Source organism: Elgaria multicarinata, chromosome 6 (assembly GCF_023053635.1).
Source record: "Elgaria multicarinata webbii isolate HBS135686 ecotype San Diego chromosome 6, rElgMul1.1.pri, whole genome shotgun sequence".
In the NCBI taxonomy this organism is placed as follows: Eukaryota; Metazoa; Chordata; class Lepidosauria; order Squamata; family Anguidae; genus Elgaria; species Elgaria multicarinata.
The window spans coordinates 12,079,799-12,102,783 of record NC_086176.1 but is presented as its reverse complement, the minus strand read 5'-3'; the positions used below and the strand labels follow the sequence as shown (position 1 = coordinate 12,102,783).

Sequence of the window (22,985 nt, the reverse complement as noted above, 5' to 3'; positions counted from 1 at the left end):
TGAGCCCAGAACCGAGCCTGAGCCTGAAATGGATATAAAATATATACACGTATGAAACTGAACTCCTACTGCTTCCTGAGAGACTTGTATCTCGAAATTGAGCCTAGTACCTTTTGTATATGAAGCACCCCCTCACTGATCTATGGCCACTTCTCAAATCGTATTTTCTGACTCCACCAGAGCATGGCAAAGACAACAAGACAAACCTAACTGTTGCCAGCACCTGAACGCAGATCTTAGACAGCTGTTTATTCACTGGGTAGCGGCATGGAGATATAATATCTATTGTTCCCAACTGCCTCCACTTATCGCTCTGCTCTTTCCCCACTCACCAATAGATTCCTGCCTGTGACCCCCTTTTTTCCAGGTCCCAAAACACCTGCATGTTCTCTCCCTCAAATCTCTCCTGAAAACTACCTTTCCTATGATGCTTTTGACATAACCCCCTATTCTTCAAGCGCTACCGTAACTAAGTGTAAGTAGGTGTAATGATTCACATTCTTCCCATTTAAGCCCTGCCTCCACTTCCTTTCCTTTCCTCTGCTGTTTCCTTGTCTCGGATGGTTGATTGTAAGCTTTCTGGGCAAGGACCTGTCCTCTTCTGCTCTTAAGGCACTATGCACATTGATGGTGCAATCAGTCGATAATGTTGTGCACTGGAATAGCTTTACTTAGCTAATAACAATAATAATAATTAATAATAATAATAATAAATTTATTTGTTACCGCCTCTCCCTCTGGATCAAGGCAGGGTACAACACAAATGCAAACACCATAAAATACATATGACTAATTAAAACATTTTAAACTAATACATTATTAAAAGCAGCACATTATTAAAAAGGCATCTTTAAATTCAACTGGGTAGGCCTGCTGGAAGAGATCAGTCTTTATGGCTTTCTTAAATTCCGAAAGACTGTTAAGTTGACGAATCTAAACCTCTATTCCTGATTTTTATGTTATTGCATACTTCCTTTAGAGAGGTCAGGGCAGCTTATAAGGGCCCTACACCCCGGCCACTGAACTTCAACCATGTTGGATGCTTTTAGTGCGTTCACCGATGATGGATCTTAGGCCACAGCTAGACCGAAGGTTTATCCCGTGATCATCCAGGGTTCACCCCTGCCTGAGCACTGGATCCCCTGTGTGTCACCTAGATGAACAGGTTTGACCCCTGGACGATCCAGGGATAAACCTTAGGTCTAGCGATGGCCTTAGAGAGGAAGTCTAGCCTGATTTCCTCTCTACAGGAAGAACCACTTGATACTCTCATGCTTGCCCAGTACAGAAGGAAATCAAGTTGTTGGATCATGGCCTTCCCAGTCATAAAATATAAGAGTGCATGAATCCAGCTGATACAGAAGACAGAATTCTCAAACTATAAACACTAGGACTGGATCATATTTCTTAAAGCCAGAAAAAACGTGACAGTTACATAATCTGGAGATACAGGATGTGATATTTACTCTAGTTAGTTTAAAAGTTATCTCTTTTAGAACAGGATTTGATTTCTAAGTGAAGAACTGCCCCCATTCCCAGTCTCTTCTGGAAACTATCCCAGTATTTAGCTGTTCTCAGTTCCCACTAAATTGACCAACATCCTGCTACTAGATTTAAAACTACTGGATTGCAGGAAAAAACACCCAATCCCCTTAATAGTGTTTACAGATAACTTTCAACTGACCCATCTACGATGTCTAATCCTTGTGGTGAAACATCATATATTACATTTTTTCCCAAGCTATGCAAATGCTTCCCACATTTGGAAAAAACAAAAAACCCAGAAGCATATGAACTGCTCCTCAATGGACAGATACAGCTAGCCACTCATCAGGCTGGAATTTATTAAAGTGCATGTGCAAAATGTCAGCAGGGTTTTACAATAGATTGGCTTACTCAGTGGCAAGGAGGTTCCACTCCTAATGCTTCCTAGTTTTCTAACTCTGAATAATGAAAATCCATGGTTTAAACAAACCATGGGTTGTCATGCATGAACAGGACACTGTGAGTACTCATAGGATCATAGAATAGTAGAGTTGGAAGGGGCCTATAAGGCCATCAAGTCCAACCCCCTGCTCAACCTTAAAGCACACCTGACACATAGTTGTCCAGCTGCCTCTTGAAGGATTCTAGTGTGGGAGAGCCCACAACCTCCCTAGGTAAGCGGTTCCTCCCCAAAAGAAGCAACTACTGGACACTGCCAGCACAGATGTTTAAAAGTAGCATTAGCTATATCACACCACCAGCAGTCAGCCAAATTAGAGACACAGTGTCCAACTGACATGAAACAAAAATTTTTGCTGATTAAGATGCAGCCTAAGATCCATACATGCAACAGGTAGATGCCAAAGTGGCTAGTCAGTGATTACGCATTTCGTAGTGGCACCCACAGCAGTTTCTCAACCTCTTAAATGTGCCCACAGGTCCAAAATGTTTGGGGACCCTGACTTAGAAAGTATGTGAAATAGCCACTCATGTTCCCCCCATGAATTGCCTCCTGGAACACTGAAGGCTTTGCGTTTGCCCTTCTATAGGAGATTGTTTTCTCTACCTCTCTCTTCAGTGGCTTCAGGTATATATTTGTACACAAGCACACTCTCACACACCTTGCCCTTCTCCACTTCAAGCCAACTTGGCCTCAGAACATCAAGGAAAAACATGGCAAAGGCAAGTCTGGGAAGCACAATCCATATATACAAAGGGGGTATATATGTGTACAAAGACCCAGAAGATATTTCTAATTGCCTCAAGTGAATGGAAGTGAAATTATTCAGGAAGAGAAAGGTGTTTAGGATTCTATCAGGCAGTGGGGTGCTGTCCTTTTGCCTAAGTTTGTCCCCAGTAGTCCCAGGAGGATGTGTCAGCTTGATCGAGGTGTGAACATTAATTTCTCTTGGTGTGCCTGTTAGCCAGACAAGTGTTAGTCATACGTGCGCACTGGAGAGGATCAGGTGGTAACGTGGGTGAAGGTGTGACTGATTGGTATAAATTACCTGGGCATGCAGTGAAGCAGGGTAGGTGAAAGCAGGCGGAGGTAGAGCAGGTGCTAACTCCGCTGGGTAGAGAGGGTACGGCGCCCACACTTCAGGGCTACTGGGGTAAAGTGCAGGCACTGTGAGCTCATCTGCAAGAGAAGAATAAGGAGAAGTTCATGGTTATAAAAACAGCAAATGCAGAAAACAAAATGGCAAAACACAAGAGGACCTTCTACAAGGCCAAGCTAAGCTGGCCCCTCCAATCCATTCCACTGTTTCCTCCACACGCAAAACCATAGAAGAGCAGCTACAAAACTCTGCCCCAAAGTAGGGCATGAAAGCCAAGGTCTACAACAAGGTTATTCTCCAACAGGAACCAGGTGTCAGGGTGGGCATGAAATGCAAGGCTGTCTATTCCAGTAATTCACAGTGGAAAAGTGAGCCAGTGAGGAGATTCTGATAAAAGACAGAATATAGGCCCTGGGGTTAATAAACACAGTTGAAAACAAAACAGATTTCAAGTTTCAATGGGGGAGAGGTGGAAGGAAAAGATCCACAGGAAGGCACAGAAGCATGCACTTTGCTGTATTAAAGGTTAAATTGCAAAAGAAACCCATGCAACCACAACGTAATTTTAGGAGTATTTGCTGGGGTTATTTCAAAATAAGCAGTGATATGCGTGGTGCCCCCAAAGAAGAATCACATATGTTTGGAAATAGGGATTGGGGGGCAGGGGGAGAGAAAAATGTCCTCCCAAAATGGTGTCCTGATGAATACTGTTCTGAAGCCTATTCCTATTTGGATCCCATCCCAATCCTATATCTGGTATCACCTACCACAGCAACCACATTCTCACAATCTTTTTTCCACTGGACAAGTAGTCCGTATCCTCAGCTGTCAATGGGAAGGAGAAACACGACAAGAGCCAAACACCACTCATACTGGACAAGATGGCTGCTGAGCAACTGTGAAGCTCAACAGGCCTGGATGCTACCTCACATGAACTGAGTGTGCAACCTAGAACATTCCCCAGAACGCTCTGGAGTGTGGAAGGGTTCCCCGACAGATATGTAGTGGTCCATTACCTGACAGATCAATGTTAGAAAAGGTTCTCTGAAGAGAGAGTTTAAGAAGACCTAATGAGTGTTGAACTTTTCTCAACATTTTCTCCTGGTTACTCTCAGGTTGGCTTGCTGATTAGCTAGGAGACTTACATACCCTATTTCTTCAATTCTAAGACACACTTTTTTCCCCATATAAACATCTCTAAAAATGGGGTGCATCTTAGAATCGCAGGTGTGTCTTAGGTTTTTTTTTTCTGTTGGTGGTACTGAAATTAGCATGCGTCTTACAATCGATGGTGTCTTACAATTGAAGAAATACAGTAAGCATCCCAAGGAAAGTCTAAACAACCCCTGTTAATGACCATTGCCAACAAACCCATCTTTGTAGCCAGCAAACTGCAGAAAGCCCACGGCTTTCCCAACTCCACTTTCCATTCTCACTCTACTTGCCCAACGGCCTCCTCAGGCTTCAACCCCAGCTTCCATTCATTTGTACTACCAGCATGTTCCCAAGACTGACAGTATAGTTCCAATCAAATAAGTTCAATTTTCCAGGGATTTACTGCATTACGCGCAACTCAAGTTCAAACTAGCAGCCCCGTGCAGTAGGGGCGGGGCAGATGCAGCTGCCACACCTTTACTGTGTCGAGTTCTGGACACCACATTTTAAGAAGGATGCAGATCAATTGGAACCAGTTCAGAGAAGGACAATGAAGACGATCAGGGGGGTAAAACTGAGTCCTGGGAAAGATTGAAAGAACTGGTATGTTTAGCCATGAGAAGAGAAGATTGGCGGCGGTGGTGGTGGTGGGGATATGATAGCACTTTTCTAGTACCTAAAGGGTTGTCACACAGAACAAAGCCGCAACCTATTCTCTATCATCCAAGACTGTAGGACATAAAATACAGAAAGCCAGATTTTGGTTAAATATCAGGAAAAACATCCTAAGTAGTCAGACAATGGAACCAACTGCCTAGGGAGGTGGTGGGCTCTCTGTCACTGGAGGTATTCAACCAGAGACTGGTCAGCCATCTTTCAGAGTATTCAACCAGAGGCTGGTCAACCATCTTTCAGGGATGCTTTAGACTAGATTCCTGCACTGAGCAGTGAGTTGGACGTGACGGCCTAAATGACCCCTTCCAACTCTTATGAATCTATTCTATGATTCTGTGTTGTTGGACTGCAGCTCCCATCCGCCCTAGCTAGCATAGTCAATGCTGAGGGAATGATGGAGCTGCAGTCCAACAACACCTGGAGGGTTAGAGTGAAAAAAAGGTTCTGAATTTATTAGATGGGTGTACTTGGGAGCACATGTCTTGTTCAGTGTTCCACCACTTTGGGAAGTGCAGCTGGTGGGGGAACGATAGCAAACCTTGTTGATAGTAGTATCCCGATTGTGAAACTCCCTCCTGGGTTTGGTTGGCCCCAACCCCCTTTTGAGTGTTAGGGGGAACAGCAAAGACTTATTTCGCCATGCCTCTAACTCATTTGGAGACCTTAACCTCCTTCAGTGTCACGTAAACTAACGATGACGTTTCATGTCCCCTTTTTGCTGCTGTTTGAATAATGTGATTGTTGCATTGTATTTCTATCTTTTTACTATTTTTTAATTATATTTCTTTGTTTTAATTTGGAAGCTGTTGTGGAGGCCAAAATGTGGAATAGAAATTTTCTGAACACAAATATAGATGCAAAAAAATAAAATACTTTTCTCCTAATATAGCACATTAAAATGTTCACATGAAGGAATACAAAATCTGTGTAAAACTGTCCTGGAAATTTTTAATACAGGGCAGCATAAAAAAATCATTGAATACAAAGCATGCCAAATGGTAGCTTTCCAACTTTTTTTTTAGTTATCACTGCATACTGCAGAGGATTCTGGGGCACATTCAAGGGTGCAATTCAATTTACATGGAGCATCAGGCAGGTACTATTTTTAAGACACTGGTGTGCCATGCTTGACACCATATTTTTTGCACATCGCTAATAATGTTATGATTGTTCTCGCTCATGTTTCAGTGTGCAAGTGGTTTTAACCTCTGCTTCTGCACTGCCGATTACATTTTGTATCCTGCTTTTACTTCCACAAGTTCCAGGCAGTGTAACCAGGTTCTGGACACTTTATCCTAACAATCCTATGAAGGATGGGGCAGGTGATTCTCTCTCAGACTAAGGCCACACAGGGAGCTTTGTGGGGAGACAGGTTTTGCTATTATGGAAGATGCTATCCCTGGCTACTATTCATGATGGCTATATGCCACCTTCAGGTACATACCAGTCACTGGGGAATGGCAGGAGAGGGCTACTGCTCTCATGCCCTGCTTCTGAGCTTCCCATTGGCATTTTGTTGGCCACTGCGAGAAACAGAATACTCAACTAGATACAAATCTGGCCTGATCCAGCCCCTTCTTATGTTGCTCCACTATAGGCACTACTCTTGCCTTCCTTTTCTCCTCACCTTCCTGACTTTGAAATCATAGAATCATAGAACAGTAGAGTTGGAAGGGGCCTACAAGGCCATCGAGTCCAACCCCCTGCTCAGTGCAGGAATCCACCTTAAAGCATCCCTGACAGATGGTTGTCCAGCTGCCTCTTGAAGGCCTCTAGTGTGGGAGAGCCCACCACCTCCCTAGGTAACTGGTTCCATTGTCGTACTGCTCTAACAGTCAGAATATAAGAATGAAAAAATCATTCAAAATATAAGAATGAAAAAATTCAAAGCGAAAGATGACAATCATTAGTTAATGTCTATATTCATCACCCATATCACAACTCAAAACAGGAGTCTAAGCTAAGAAGTCTTTATCTGATTACTTCTAAAGTTCCAATAAAAAATAATTATACAATGAGTCCCATCCTGCATGCCAGGAAATTTGATGGACAGCACATAAAAGTTTACCTGCATCAAACAATAAATTCTGAAGATTTTCTCTGGAATTAAGGAAGGCCTAAATCATAGGAGATATGCTTCTATAAAGAGGGATGTAAAACATGATACATTTTCTAAAACAGAAGTGCAAGTATGTGTGTGTAAGAGTTAACTTAAATTACATTACAATCTTAAGGAATTTCCACACCACCCTGCATTCATCACTGACGAACTAGCTGAATTTGCCAGAGTAAAAATTTGCCATATCTGTCTTCCATTCTAACTCTGACGTACTGCTCTGTGACAGCAACTCAATCAGGTTGTTTACTCACTCTGACAGCCTGCAAACCTCTAATTCCCCAACTGCATGCAAAGACTCCCTAACATATTGCAAGCAAACTGTTAATGTGCCATGGAAAATGAACGAAAGGCCCTGTGAACCCAAAGAACCCACTCTCACAAAGGAGGAGGCCCACTGCATCTCTGCATGATCCACTGCTCTAGCGCCATCCCCTGACCAATCAGCTTTCAACAGGGGCAGGCAATTCTGCTGCATCAGGTGCTGGAGGATTGTCTTAATCACCCCAAAAGCAGAACAGCAGCAGAATAACCCACCTTCAAAGGGGGTATTCTCAGAACAGTAACATCAGCAGAAACACAGCTAGTCGGCTCCTCTGAGGGTGTGTAGTTTTGATTCTCCCACACTCTAGAAGTAGGCTTTTTTGAATTGAAGCGCCATTAAGCTTGCCGGGTTGTGGGTGGGAGGAGAGGATACTCCTATTAGAGGGAGGCACCCAAAAGGTCACTCTGAGCAGACTTTCAAAATAAAGAGTGTATAGGGAGACATTTAAGGAGAAGACAGCTTCTACTCCTCTGCTTCTGCAGCAGTTCCTAAGATCCATGAACACTACTATATCAGGGGATCAAGCATCTTATGAAGGTTAAAGTGCTGACATCTTCCTCCTCCTTCCTAGGCCTGACACCATCCAGTGCTTCTTTGCACCTCCAGCACTCATCTGTCCCTGATGACTGGGGATGAATTCAAGCCAGGCAGAATAAATAGTGACTCATAATATCAGCATTACCCTTGTCTTGTAAGAAAGGTACAATAACCTGTTGGTCATTTTTTGTTGCCCTTTTCCAGCTCTATAATACCCTTTTCTTGATGGACCATCTAAACTGTACCCATTATTTCAATTGCAGCTTCATTATCAATGCAAGTAGGACAGTAATATGTTTATTTCGAACTTCTTCCCTAATAATGGAATTTGCCTTTTTCACCACTATGGTACAATGGAGTTGACATTTTCATTGACAAAGTCCACTATGCCCCCAAGATCTGTTTCACAATTAACTGTTGCCAGTTCAAACTCCACCACTGTATACGTGAAGTTTGTGCGTGAAGCATGTAAGAAGAACCAGTTCGTTATTCCTACGACAAGCAGCAGAACCGTTAAGCTCGCCGTCTTCTCTGAAGGCTGGTAAACAGATGGCAGCTTTTCTTGATCTATGAAGATGATGACGACGACGATGTTTGCGTTTCTTAGTTGCCTTTCAAGAAGCAGTCTTCCAAAGTGGGCAGTGAAAGGGGTTAAGTACACACTATGTTCAATGTGTAGCATGTAGGTGATCAATGCTTTTTTGTTGACCGCCCAGGAAGCTTCGGCTATTGGGCGGTATAAAAATGCAATAAATAAATAAACAAACACTTTTTATTTTGCTTTTGTGCAGGTAGGGGCCGCCATGCACAGCCAGGGGGGATAAAACTTTCCACGCAGCCGCTTTAAAAACAAAACAAAAACAACCTCCCCCAAATTAGCATGAGATGAAAAGAAGAAGAAAAGCTCCAATGGCGCCCACCCAATCGGGCCAGATCCGGGGCCTCCACGCTTACACGAAAGTAAAACTAAGGGTTATGATCACCGTCACGCTATGCATTTAATGTAGTGCCTAGTCTGTATTTTGCTGCATCTATTCAGGTTTCTGAGCTGGCAGCAGTTTAGTGCACATCTTTTCAATGCATTTGAACTGGCTTTCATTACTAGCCTAACATGAACAGTCTGTACAGCTGAGCATCTGCAGGGGCCCACTGCCACATGGAGTTCCTTAAACTGACTACTGGTGCCACGTTTGACAGGCAAAAGTGGCTGGCTTCTTGCTCTCCCACTCACACACGGGGAATCATAGAATAGAAGAGTTAGAAGGGGCCTACAAGGCCATCGAGTCCAACCCCCTGCTCAATGCAGGAATCCACCCTAAAGCATCCCTGACCGATGGCTGTCCAGCTGCCTCTTGAAGGCCTCTAGTGTGGGAGAGCCCACCACCTCCCTAGGTAACTGGTTCCATTGTCGTACTGCTCTAACAGTCAGGAAGTTACTCCAACAGACAGGGGCAAGGTGAATTAAGAGGAGGGGAAAGCAGGGGAGGACGCAGGAAGAAGAGCTGAGCCTGTGCTAGGACTGCTCCTCTCGCCTAGCTGTTTTGAGTGCAGCAACCAAGAGCAGGGCAGGCAAGCATCACTCTGGGACTGGGCTGCTCCTGCTCCTTTCCCTGCTCCTAGCAAGACTGGCTTACTGCAACTGCCCCTTGCTGTCATTGCTCAACAGTCACAGTGATGCTGTCCCCATCATCCCGGTGACAAGGCCCAGTTATGAGGAGAGGTGGAGGGAAACCCGTTGCCATCTCTGTTCCACGGCACCTTTCCCCTTTCGTGTGGTCCAAAATCCTCTCCCTTCCACTTTTCCACACTCTATTTCCAAGGCACAAGAGCAGAAAACACTCAAGAGCAACAGCCTCAAGAGTTCCATCTCAGCGGAGCTGACAGGGGATGCATTTTAATTACACTCGAGATTAAGTGTTTATGTCGCTGATTTTAAAGGAAGATAAACAGTAAAAACTTGGCAAGAGCTAATGCAAACAACCTTCCCTTCTGCCATTCATTCCTAAGGTTTGTGGTCATTCTTGGGGGAAGAAAAACAAGCCTATAAATACACACAGAGCGCCTAGCCTTGCCTGCAACCTGTCACCTGGGAGGAGTTTAGTAAGGATGCAATGCCAAGCAGCATTTTCATGCATCTGGGATTCCCTTCTCCTCCTCATCTACCCGAATAACTGCTCTGCCAGTACTTTCAAACAACGCAATTGCAGAATCACACATATTCTTCTGCTACCTTTGCCTCTGGCATTTCATCCCCTTGGTGTTATCTCTCCTCTGTTGACATTTAGGCATAAGCTCCGAGTTGGGGGGGGGGGCAGGGACTATAACATGCCATGTACAAGGATGGAGCCTCCTCCTCCTCCTCCAAATATTAGCCTTGGACAGTGGTGCAGCTAGGTAATTTTAGATCCTGGACTTAATGGGTTTATATTCTTCCCCGATCCCCCCAGACTGAGACAGTCATCTGTGTATCACTTCAGTTGTGAAGTACATAAATAACATTTCTCTTCTCCCCACCATCATCACCCCCTCCCATGCTTTGTATCTGCTTCTACACTCCTGAAACATTAGATCAAAAAACCAAAATTTTGCCTTTAAAAATAAATACTCTGAGCAAGTGCTGTTTTACATTTTAAACTCACGCAAATTGTATCACTATCATACCTATAGAAATAAAACGAAATAAATTCCTGCTGCCCTGATACTAAATACATTTGCTTTGGAATAAGCACAATTTTGCTGTAGAAAAGAATCATAGTTTAAAATGAGCACCTGAAACCATGCCCATCTGGATGACCCCGATTATAAAAGTTTTTTGAAAACAGGAATGCTGCTGCGGTGATCTGCATGGCCGTGGTGGGCTCTGGCACGCCTGTGCCAGCCCAGGTACTGATGCCAGGTTTCTTTGCCACTGGCCCCATCATCTGCCACTCTCCAAGTATCCATGGAGGGGCTCTCAGGCTCCACCACTGTCCCTGAACATCCAAAGAGCAGTTTCCCAAAGCAAAAGGGACATGAGGGTCAGGTGTTGGCAAATGAGCAGGCTTGCTCTAGAAAAGTTGCATTGGTTCAGCAACGAAGTCACCAATTCGAGATCAATATGCACACTCCAAATTATGATTTCACACAGCATGAATACACTGGAGACAGACAATATTTTCTAAGGAAGTTGAAGACAGTATGTTTAAACTATCATTGCCTGTAATGCTTTCACTTCTTTCTTTTTGTCCTGCTGTGTTTTTTAATTACCAACCCCCCATGCAAAACCCTGTTCAACCAGGGAAAATACTGGCACAATAGCAACAAGCGTATACACCAGAAGCAAAAACTACTATTGTGTGACAACCATTTAAGCTACTTTGTTCGTGATTGTAATAAAGAATATATAAACTTGGGCAGGGGGAAATCCCTAAAATTATTTGGTATAAATAAATGTAACTTCTTTCCCTCTGACAGTTTTACCTTTGTTTATTTTATTTATTGCATTTATATACCGCCCCATAGCCAAAGCTCTCTGGGCGGTTTACAAAGTTTTCACCGTGAAAACTTAGGGCATCAAATTTCACATATAATACAGGCCAGTATTCCAGCAAAGATCAAGCCAGGGCACATATGGGATGACACTGCTAGATCTGAGAGCAAACCTCGTGGTCCTTGCCTATCCACAAGGCAGTGAAACAGGGCCACCCACAGACAAGGTGGGCGTTGCCGAATACTAGAAGGACTCTCCACACATGCAGAAAAATATTAGTTTCTAGATAATGAGAAAAAGAAAAATGGCCTGACCTTTTTGCTGCAAAATGGCCCAATGGGAATGATGCTATATGTCAGGACTTAGCATCATTACCATTAGGCTATTTCTATCCATCCATCCATCCATCTATTATTTACTATACATTCTGTTCCACATCTAAACAGATTTTAGAGTGGTGAACAATAAAAATACATTTTGCAGCAAATGGGAAGGCCGCTGGTCTGGTCTGAATGCAGATGTGCCAGTGCGTGAAGAAGTACCAAAGTGTTCTCTGGTGCCTCATCCTAAATAATGGTCAGCTCCCCCCACACCACTGAACAAAAATTAATACATTTCAGACCACCTCCTCTGAAAATCCATGAAAATCACCTCCATTTTCACTTGGAACAAATGCCCCCCCCCCAAATGGGAGTGAGGTATGTTTTAAGGCGTATTCCTGCACTGAGCAGGGGGTTGGACTCAATGGCCTTATAGGCCCCTCCCAACTCTACTATTCTATTATTCTATGATATTCGGCCTCACACTAGTTAAGATCTTTCTTTTTGCCACAGTGTACATCATTTTATGCTTACCCTAAACGTCCTTTGCAATTTTGTTGTCCATTTCAATACCCACTCTTGCACAATCCTTTGGAGCTTTGCAAAATGCACTTGGGTTTTCACTATCTTGAATTATTTATTTATTTATTACATTTATATACCGCCCCGTAGCCGAAGCTCTCTGGGCTGTTTACAAATGTGGACCAATTCATTCCAAGGGCAGGCACTTGTAACTCTGGCTCTCGTTTGCTGGATTTATTACCAATTAAGCTGTGACAAAACTAATCTAGTAACTAATAATTTCATGTCATCTGCAAACCTGGCCACTTCACTGCTCACCTGACTCCAGATAATTTATGGACAAGCCCCAATCAAAGTACAAATGCTTGGAGGTTTCCACTGCAGGAACTTCCCATTAACTCCCGCCTGCTGCTTCCTGTTTTTTAAGTTACTTATCCATAAGAGGATCTGTCCTCTTATTCCATGACTTATTCCAGATAATCCAGAAATTCTAGGAGAAAAGCAGTTGGGGAGTGGGGGTGGCGGCGGATGCAGGAGAAAGGGTTGATCACACACATCCACTCCACTGCTTTCTTATTCCATCTCCACTTCATAGCTATTCAGCACAACCCACTTTCTACGATACAGATTGCTACTGTAACACGCAGTTCAGTCCCTTTGAAACACTCCCTAAATATTGCAATGAATCTGGTTCCCAACCTTAGAACATTTCCTTGACTGGCTAGTTTAAGCGACAAGATTTCACAGGGAAGCAAGACCAGATTCTGAAGTTGAGGGAGGCAGCGGTGAGATGGGCTGTGAAGGAGAGCTACAGAAATTATCTGGAAAAACTTGTAAGTTGATGTCTGTAAGTAGTATTGCAGTCTCTGCTCCAGAACGCCTCATCCTACCAACTTAATATATTGAAGAGATCCAGCAAGTACAAATTGAAATTTGCTACATTGTGAACCTCTGGGGCATCTTTCTCAAGGTGCTAGAGACACCTGAATGCTAGGGTGTTTCCAACCTCTAGGGATATAGTAAACCCTACTCTGGACCTATCAAATATATCACTTGATGACAGCTGGTTGGCTCCCTACAAGCATGCATGGAGACAGAACAAATATTGCTAGCCATCCTAATAACAGACATGCCAACAGATAGGGGGCCAAGACCTCGATTTTGCAGCTGTCTTTGGCCCAAGCAAAAAGTATTCAAGCCATCCATTTACTGAGAACAATCTTTGAGGCCAAGATCCATATACCCATCCTTCTGAGGGCAACAAAAAGTGAAATGCTTTACTGCTGACGTAAACTACTACTGTTTGAAAAGATAAGCTGTTCTTTACGAAAGACTCAGGTCTTGAATGTACATAGTTTGCTTGCTAGTTTATAATAACACACACATACACACTCACTTACATGGCTCCCTGGTAATGAACTGAGGTACAGTGTTAGGGGTGGCAGGAGTGCTTGGATTTGGCGTTCCCACTAATTTGCTCTTAGCCATCTTCGTATTTGCCTTAGCGAACTCTAGTCGGAGCGTCTGAGGGATTTCTGGGTCAAAGCGAATTCCCTTTAGCAGAGAGAAGGGGGGATAAAAGAACAAGCGTCAGTTCTTCGTGCAGCAGTTAGACAGTAGGCAAGTTGCATTAAATGTTATTGACAAGACTGCAGATAGCATCACAACACAGCAGCATATAAAGCAAAGCAATCCAAAAAGAGAGAAATGGCATCTTCCCGAGAAATACAAACCACTGGGAACTGCCATAAATAGACGTACAATTGGATGAAAAAATAATGCATTCCAAAGCTCCTTAAGGTAATCTTCTTCAATGAAGATAACTCAATAGATAATACACATTATGATTATTGATGAGGATGATTTATTATTTTAAAAGACGCAAACTAAGGATGATTGCAATCATTGAGGGCTTATTTTGTTTACTTTTTATTTATTCAATGATTTCTACACCGCCTTTCAAGTCCTCACAAGATGGCATGCAAGAAGTTCAGAACGGAATGATCAACGAAACCAGAAAACCTGGGTTAGAAAACAACAAAACAGAACTTTGAAAAAAACAATGCAAAGTAAGAAACAAGTGAGATGACCACATATATGCATGTGCAAGATAAGCTGGCACTGGCTAGACAGGAGCACCTGAAGAGATATTGAGCATACAAGTCTAAAATATGACACTGTAGCACAGCCTTCCTCAACCTGGGGTGCTCCAGATGTGTTGGACTGCACCTCCCAGAATGCCCCAGCCAGCCGAGCTGGCTGGGGCATTCTGGGAGTTGTAGTCCAACACATCTGGAGCGCCCCAGGTTGAGAAAGGCTGCACAGTGTAGCACAAAAGGACAGTGTCATTTTAGATTCTATTAACAGGAGCAGTATTTGCAACACTCGAGGTAGCAACACCAAGTCACCACAGCTCAAAGAGAATTCTGATTAAACAAAAATGGGATTCAAAAGAGTTTTACAGGTACGGATGGCCTACCAAGCAAATCCCAAAAAGAACTAGCTGAAGAAATTAAGCATGCCAGCCTACAGAAGACCTAGGCCAGCTGTTCTCTTAGTCTAACGGGTTTACAAATGAAGACTATTTATATGAAATATTAGAGAAATCTATAAAGCTCCAGAATGAAGTCTTTCAAGAAAATGCAGGGGATAGACCCTTACCCTGGAGCCAAAAGCCTGTTAGGGAAGGGGATGTGAACTTGATGAGAACTTCCTCATTATCGTCTATGAAATAGCAGCATTAGCATAGCTCAAGTGCCTCATATACATTATTTCGGGCATCCTTCCAACCTTTCTATAAGGTAGGCCAGTATTATTATTCCAAGTATTGCAGATGGCAGGAATAAGAATAGCAGCTTGCCTAAAGCACCCTATTGAGTTCATGGCCAAAGTAGGATATGACCAGGGAGATCCTTGCTGACAACTCAGATTCTTATACCGCAACCTACACTATAAACCTATATCATGACTTTAACTATCATGGGTCTTTCCCTCCCCCAACCCCCACCATCTTGGGTATTCTGGGAATTGTAGTCCAAGGCACTGGGAACTCGACTAGAGATCTCTAACACAACCTCAGAGAACTAGAATTTCCTGAGATGAACCAGTTTAGGCCTGTGGTGTGGATATCCCTAGAGACACTGCTCTACACCTCCCTTTCTCCCCTATATACCAGTAAGATGGGCCATGGTGCTCTTTCCAATTCTAAGACCACTCTTGGCTATTCCTGCATTTCAGTAATGATTCCCCATATGGAAAATATTAGTGCGTGTGCACCAGTGAACACTTCATGACTCCTAGCAAGGACTTGATCATGCAGAAGAAACATCCTAATACCACAAGTTTGAAAGTCGAGTCCAATTTGTCCCTTAAAAAGTAAAAACCTTATATTTTGAAATGCTTAATTAAAACTGGAGATGAACAACCAATACTTTGTTGACAATACAATTACACCTCCATCTGATGTGCAGACTGGGATGGAATCAAGAATTGTCAGCTGTTGTCTATATGGTTTCCCAAATATAATTTCAAAAGGAAATGATGAACACACATGCTTTCAACAAATGTATTTATGTTCAGCCTAAAAACAAGGCACTACTAATGACAGAGATAGTGATCTACTGTTTCCATGTGTCACTTTACAGTATTACCAATGGGACACTGGAATCTGATGTGAGTGGTTAAAGATAGCGGCACAGACTTGATGCCATGAATTCAATTAACAGGACAGGGGAGGAAGATAAACAAGGGCTAGGAAATGTGTATCTTTAGGGGGAGAGAGTCTTAGAAATTAAATATTTAGAGAAAGCTTGCGGGAGGGCGGAGAGTGGTGTGAGGCAATAAATTAAACTTGAATTCTTCCCTCTCATTTTTAATTAAAAGCACACAGTTATGTCAGCCAGGCTTTCAAATTCCTGAAATAAGCTAGAGAAAAGAGTCCATTAAGGTTGTGGAAGAAATGGCAATTATATATGTTACGACAGAGAAAGAATGGTGCTGGAGTTAAAGCTTTAGCCACCAAACCTTAGTCTGTAAAGTCACATTATGTGTGCCCCAGATTCTGTAGAACTCTGGATCCAATCTGTACATTGCCATAAAAGGTGGTGAAGTGACCCCTAGCTAGAAAAGTAATAGCTATACTAGCGAGAGGCACCTTTAACATTATTCAAAAATGTAGAACAATCTAAGCAAAACAACCCCAACCCCACCAAAGTAATGTTTTGTATGATTTTGCATTCAGTCATGTGAGCCTCCATCCGCAGTCTGAAGCAGGGCAGGCCAAATAGAGGTTTATCCACCTGAGTCACAACTAAACCTGCAATAAATAGATTTGCAAGTTAGTTCTCCATCCTGGCAAGGGATGTTTCCAAAGTAGACCAAGGGATGGCTGCATGAGGAAAGGTCAGAGCTTAGCGGAAGAACACATGCTTTGCGTGCAGAAGATCCTGGTTTTGATCCCTGGTATCTCCCATTTAAAAGCGCATGAGGTAGCATGTGATGGGACAGTCTCCTGTCTCGAAACCTGGTGAGCCATTGTCAATCAAGAGTAGTTAATATTGGGCTTGGTGGATCAATCGTTTGACCTAATATAAGGAAGCTTCCGATGTTCCTATGAAAGATCTGGCATCACAGTTCCCTATAGAATAAGCAAACAATATGTACAAAGACAGGCTCAGGGGATATGTAAAGCTGAGGACAGATTTCACTTTTGTATATGTTCAGGGCAGGTTTTCTTGTTGCATCTGAAACCTAAGCATGCCTACAGAGGCACACACAGTAATGCTTAAGCCCTTTAACACGCTACCGTGAGACAAAATCTAGCAGTGAAATTGAATTGCAGACAGGCTGACATCTTGCTTTTCCTTCCTAGCCTCCTCCCTGAGATACTAATTTTCTAGGTACAAGGAGTCCACCACCACAGAGAAGCATTCAAACGTACAACATGAAATGGTGCAGCCCAGGAAAAAGCTTTACCACTCCATGATGCTGAATGTGACTTGGCTTTCAGACCTGGGAAAAGATCCTTGGTGCAATTGTAATGGAGGGCAAACCTCTCATGGCATAACTTCACCCTTCCCCAAGCTGTATTGTGTGCACACAGTAGAGTCCTGTAAATTGTGTGTCACGCACTGTATCCTGGCACCAATATTATTTTTAAGCAAATCCCAAACTGAACTACAGATGTGACCTATAGTGGCCCTTTAAGTTTCCTTGTTAACTTCAAATCAGAAAAAAAGATTGCACTCAGGAACCAGTAAGTATAGTCATCAGCCTGAAAAATCACAAACCTAAACTCCCTGGGAGTCTGATCCATTCCACACACACACACACACCAAAAAAAAGTCACTGTTGTTGTTTTTTTGTTCCAAATTAAAGTTCCAACATCCCTTTAAAACCTCAGAAGTTTAAATGACCTAATTCGTTTGGCAGCAGAATCTGGGGCCATAGGCTTTGGAGCAAGTCACATTCCTAAAACATCTTTAGCATCAACACCATATAAGGTAGTCTGTATCCTGCTCTGCTCCATTCTTATCCCTGGAGATTAGCACAGCCAAAAAGACATGGTACATAAAAAAAAAAAAACAAAAACCGAAGGCAGAAAAACAAAGTGAGAAACCAGAATACTTAACTGCATGCTTTTATCCTAGACTGAAAAGATTACTCTCTGAACACAAGAGATTTTTACTCTTGAGTCATCAAGAATAAGGTTAACTCTGTACATTCAAAAGTCTATATTTTCTAAAGGCTAACTCCCCCCACTCCTAGACAAATTAATAGAACATTTTAAGGTGTCAGGGTTGCACTCTCCCCAATGGAAATGCCTCTGCCTAATTCCATGTGCAGGAGGGTTGAGCTAATGCATTTGGAGGGAAATGTATTCTTCATGTGCTTAGAGGCACGCTTCCTTATTCAGGCAAGCCTGGTACAATTTAAAGGGCAATATCTATATATATTCCCATCATGAGGAAAGCTCACGCTATCATCACTTGATTGTCAAGCGAAGTTTTTTATAACTGACGTATCAAGTACAGAGCTTTCATGAATGTACCCTTACATCACCTCAAACCACACATTTTCTTTTTAAGAGAGGAATTTTACACACTAACTGAATAAGTGATGAAATAATGAGGTTCCTATGTGTGCAATGGCGCATATTTGGTTAACTCAGTCGATTTTTTTCCTCAATGAAAGGCAGCTACATCTTAGATAGTTTCTGCATTCACGAATAATCTGATGGTGACAAGATCAATGAGAGGTCAGACAAATTATCAATGAGATCAGACCCATATAAGACAAAATTCCCATGGGTGGGAATTTCTACATGGGTGACATTAAAAGACATTTGAAGAATAGTTTGTAAGTGCACCATCCTAAAGCCCTATTTGTGCTTTTCATGTGAAATTCGGCAGCCCTGATCCAGAAAACGTTAGTCATGCATAAGAGCGATTGAAATCAACGGGTCTTTAATTTGTCACATAACGAACATTATTATTATTATTATTTATTTATTTATTTATTTATTTATTTATTTATATAGCACCATGCCTCATCTTGTATTGCATTGCAATTTTGGTAGTGAATCCAAGCCACAAAACAGCATGTCTGGGAGGAGACAGACAGGCAATGCAAGTATGATGGAGCGAGAGAGATGGACAGACAGACACTCTGACGACGGAAGGACAGCAACATTGAGAGCAACCATCAGAGAATGGAGAGGAAACGATATTCTCCTTCAGTTTGCTGGTTAGTTAGGTGAAGGGGCTATACGCATTGAAATTTACTTGCCTAAACTTTGACTGTAGACAACTAGCCCCCATCTTTACGGAGGCGCTTGCCATCCATCACGGCACGTGCACGGGAAGGAGGGCAAGTGTTATTTTTCCTGCCCAGCACCTCTTGAAACATTAAAAAAAAAAAGAACCAGGTGGGGGGAGGAAAGGAACGGGGCTGTTCCTCCTTGGGGGAGGGGTACGGAACGGGGCCTTTCTTCCCCCCCTTTTTAAAATTTATTGAGCCCTATCTGCTGAGCTCCGCAGATTAACATAGAGGGGAAATGTCTCCCCCATCTGGCTGCCTGTTCCTCCGCATTTGTTTAAATTCAATAAGCTATATATGTGGAGCTCTGCAGATTCATATAATTAAAAATAAAAACAGCGGGAGGAATGAGGCAGCTAAGGGAGGACGCAAGAGGGAGTGCAGACCGAGCAGCATTGGAAGTTGCCCGGTCCTCTCCACCCACCCGCATTTATATTTATTATTTGTTTCTGCGGAGCTCCGCAGATACAGAACATAACATTAAAAATAAAGGGGGAGAACAGCACTGTCCCTCTGCTCTCCCCCCCTTTTATGTTTTTTTAGTTTTTTAGAGCCGCAGAGCCGCCTCTGCTGCCGAAAAAGTCAGGGTAAGTGCCTAGCTGTTTTGGAGCGTAGTTTCTAGGGTTTGCCCCTGGATGGCTTCGCATTTGCAACTACATTATGTGTCCTAAAACTGCGCATTTATGGTGATGAAAAACAAGCGTATAGACATGCCCCTGTGATAACTCTTTCTAAATGAGGGCAACTGTTTCTCCACCCCGCCATCCCACACTGTTGTAATTAAACTCTACAAAATAAGCAAATAAGTTTGTGAATGTTGTTGTTGTTTATTCGTTCAGTCGCTTCCGACTCTTCGTGACTTCATGGACCAGCCCATGCCAGAGCTTTCTGTCGGCTGTCGCCACCCCTAGCTCCCCCAAGATCAAGTCTGTCACCATATTTACACTGGTTGCCCTCTATCAGTCATTTGTAACATAAGAAGAAAAATACATTCTTATAATGTTTCCCCATCCTGATAGGACTGTTTTACTGGCTGTAGGCAAGTGGCTTATTTACAAGTATGTTTTTAGAGTAATTGGTTTTGGAATACGAAATGCCCTCTCTAATTTGCGAGGAAACCCCTGTGAAGGACAACTGACCACTGCCCTTTGCTGCCTAGTTAGGAATTAGTGCCAGATACCCAGGTCATAACAACAATGTTTATCATAGCAGGATCAATGCTGAAAAGAACCAAAAAGACCATCTAGACAAACCCAGACTACCAAAGAGCATAGCTACTCAGCCCTACAGAGCAACCTACGAATTCCAAATCATTGCATACTGAATTTGACACAGTACAGGAGGTATTCCAGCTTACTCAAGCAAGCCAGCAAGCCACATTCTGGAGGAGAAGGCAAACCTCCCCACCCCACTCACATGAACCAAAGCATAAAAGGACTGTCTAGAAAATCCTGTTTTGAGTATCACGGAGCTTTCGGCTTAACCACTTAGGTTTTATGTCAATTGGGGATCAGAATGATCTATGAGGTAACTGCATTTGCTCAAATTCTTCCCTAGTTAGATGGACCAATCCCACTCCTTTCCCCCAATCCACATGCCACCCCCCTTTTACTTTCCCTTACTTTGTTGTCATCTGTCAAGATTTAGTCTGTAATGTCTGTGGGGCAGGGACCTGTCCTTTTTGCTTGTTGCTCATTATACCGAGCTTTGCACAGGTTGGAATAGCCCTTAATTTACTACAGCAAAGACCTGCAGCAAACTTGTGCAGCTGTCAGAGTGGGACACATCATACCAGCACAATCTGAGTGAAGCCATGGCCACTGGCACCTCCTAGGCAAGTCCCCTGTCTTGGTGCACCCCTATAGTGCCCTGAGAGAGGGATTTGTCCATTTCATTCCCCAGAAGGGGGTTTCCGCATGCAAATTTGGCCACAATTTGTGCAAATTAAGCCGTAATTTGCTCAAATTGCTCAGAAATTTGCTCAAATTTGCAGAACCTTCTAAAAATGCACAAAATTCCCAGAAAAACAACAAACTGGCCCAATTTGGTGCAGATTAAGTCAGGCCACACAGCAGGAACTGAAATGAAGACCAGGGGGACGATCAAAGGAAACCTCGTTGAACTCGACCCCTCAAAAAGATTTCTCTGACATCTCTAGTGTTGACTGCAAATATGCACTGGTTAAGGAAGTCCACCAACCTGGTGACTGGCTCAAATACAGGGAAACATTTAAATTAAAATTAGTACTGCAGACTTCAAACAGGGATACATTAAAATTAATTAAAACTAATTAATCTGTTTGATAAACAAAATAGGCCCAGAGTTGCACAGCCTTAAGGTCCCCTTTAACATGTATGCCAAGCTTCAGTGTCTAGACTTCACAGTTTTTGTACTATGTGGCAGATATCAACTTTTATTATGATAGAGGTTACTCTATAAAGTGCTATATAAAGCACTATATTCATTAGTTAGCATGCATGTGTGAATATCAAAGGACTACTAGACTGAAATAAATGAAAGATTTCAGACAGTACATAAACAGATCAAAATATGTGCCAGGCTGTGTGTATTCCAAACATACTATATATACACAGAATTTAGCATTATGTGACTCTCTCAACCTTCCCTTTGGGGTGTGTATATGGATACAGTGCTGAGCAGCATTTTCAATGTGGTTTTGGGATTCCTCTATCTTGCGGTATTCTTTGCCCCTATTCCAAGACTATCAGAAGCAGAACTATGCAAAATACCAGGAAATATACACAGGTTTACTTAATTTGCAAGATGTAGATAGGTTTCAAAATTCAGATTACTTTTGCACAGCATTTCTTTCCTTCAGTACACGGGTTATGTTTGGTTACGCAAATCTTAAAACAGACAAATCCTGAAAGTAAGATCACCTTTATCCATGCCTGCTTGTGCAGGTGGGGAATTCATTCCAGAAAAATGTGCTGCAACAGCCCAGGGCTGCATATTTAGTCGAAAGACAAGGAGTTTCAGGCAAAATACCTCCAGGTATTGCTGCTTCGTTTCTACCAGTTCTTGTCCTTCCTGAAAATGCTCACTGTGAATGCTAATATGCAGTTTAGATTTTGAACCAACTTCTTGAGAGATTCTCTGTCAAAGTACAAGAACCTTTCAGTGATGGAAAGATCCCCTGTTCTGGTACGCCCGTGATGCTTTGCATTCCTGGTAGCTTTAAAAACTTCTGAAGTATGCTCCAGCAGTGCACTCCATTCTAACTATTTTGTGCACAACATGTTCAATGGAAATGATCTACGGGACAGCACAGACTTAAGTAAAAAGTCACGATTAATCAGGGCTGAATCTGGACTGTAAACCATTCCTCTCAAGAAAGGCACAGAATATGAAGGAAATTAAGGTGATTGCATTAATCATGTTGGAATTGTTCCATTATTTTCTGCAATACGAGTCTAGTTCAATATATCAAGACTTATATTTCCCAAGCCAAGATTGGGACATGTATGGAATTACAGTTTCTTGGTCACGCACAAATGCAAGACTTTTCTTAGGGAACCCTTTCTATATTCCTTTGCCTGCTAAGGACAGCTGTGCTTAGATACAGCTGAGATACTTCTGTGCATTGCAGAAGATTTGGAGGGCACAATTTAGGCCAGTCTTTCCCATCCTTGTCCCTTCCAGATGGGTTGGAATACAAGTTCCAGCCAGCATGTCTGGATGGGGGTTGTCATCCAACAATGCCAAAAGGCACCAGATTGGGGAAGGCTGTTCTAGAGTTTGCACCGAGTCAACTAGCCAGTTATGTCAGGCTTTGCAACAGGCCCACATAAACTGCAAGTGCAATCCAGAATGAATCCAATACTCTCCTGTAACTGAAGAGGAAGATTCATAATGGTGGGCACGGGTGAAGTGTCTCCATTATATTCTCATTGACGAGCCCAGGGTTCCTTGGAATGCAGCTTGAAAACCCCTGGGGCTTGTCTATACGGCTTCTTTACCCTGACGTGAATGCGCAGATTCACAT

At 42.8% G+C, this 22,985-nt stretch overlaps 1 protein-coding gene across 3 annotated transcripts in view; it reads right to left on the bottom strand.

The window, feature by feature from the left end:
- Positions 1-22,985, bottom strand: part of RBPMS (RNA binding protein, mRNA processing factor) — a 105,369-nt gene that overhangs the window by 20,886 nt on the left and 61,498 nt on the right. For all 3 annotated transcript variants that reach the window (XM_063129046.1, XM_063129045.1, XM_063129047.1), the window contains exons 5-6: positions 13,564-13,717; positions 2,994-3,124 (exon numbers count right to left, since the gene is read on the bottom strand). In XM_063129046.1, the coding sequence (XP_062985116.1) occupies positions 2,994-3,124; positions 13,564-13,717 (285 nt within the window). The remainder of the gene's footprint in view (positions 1-2,993; positions 3,125-13,563; positions 13,718-22,985) is intronic.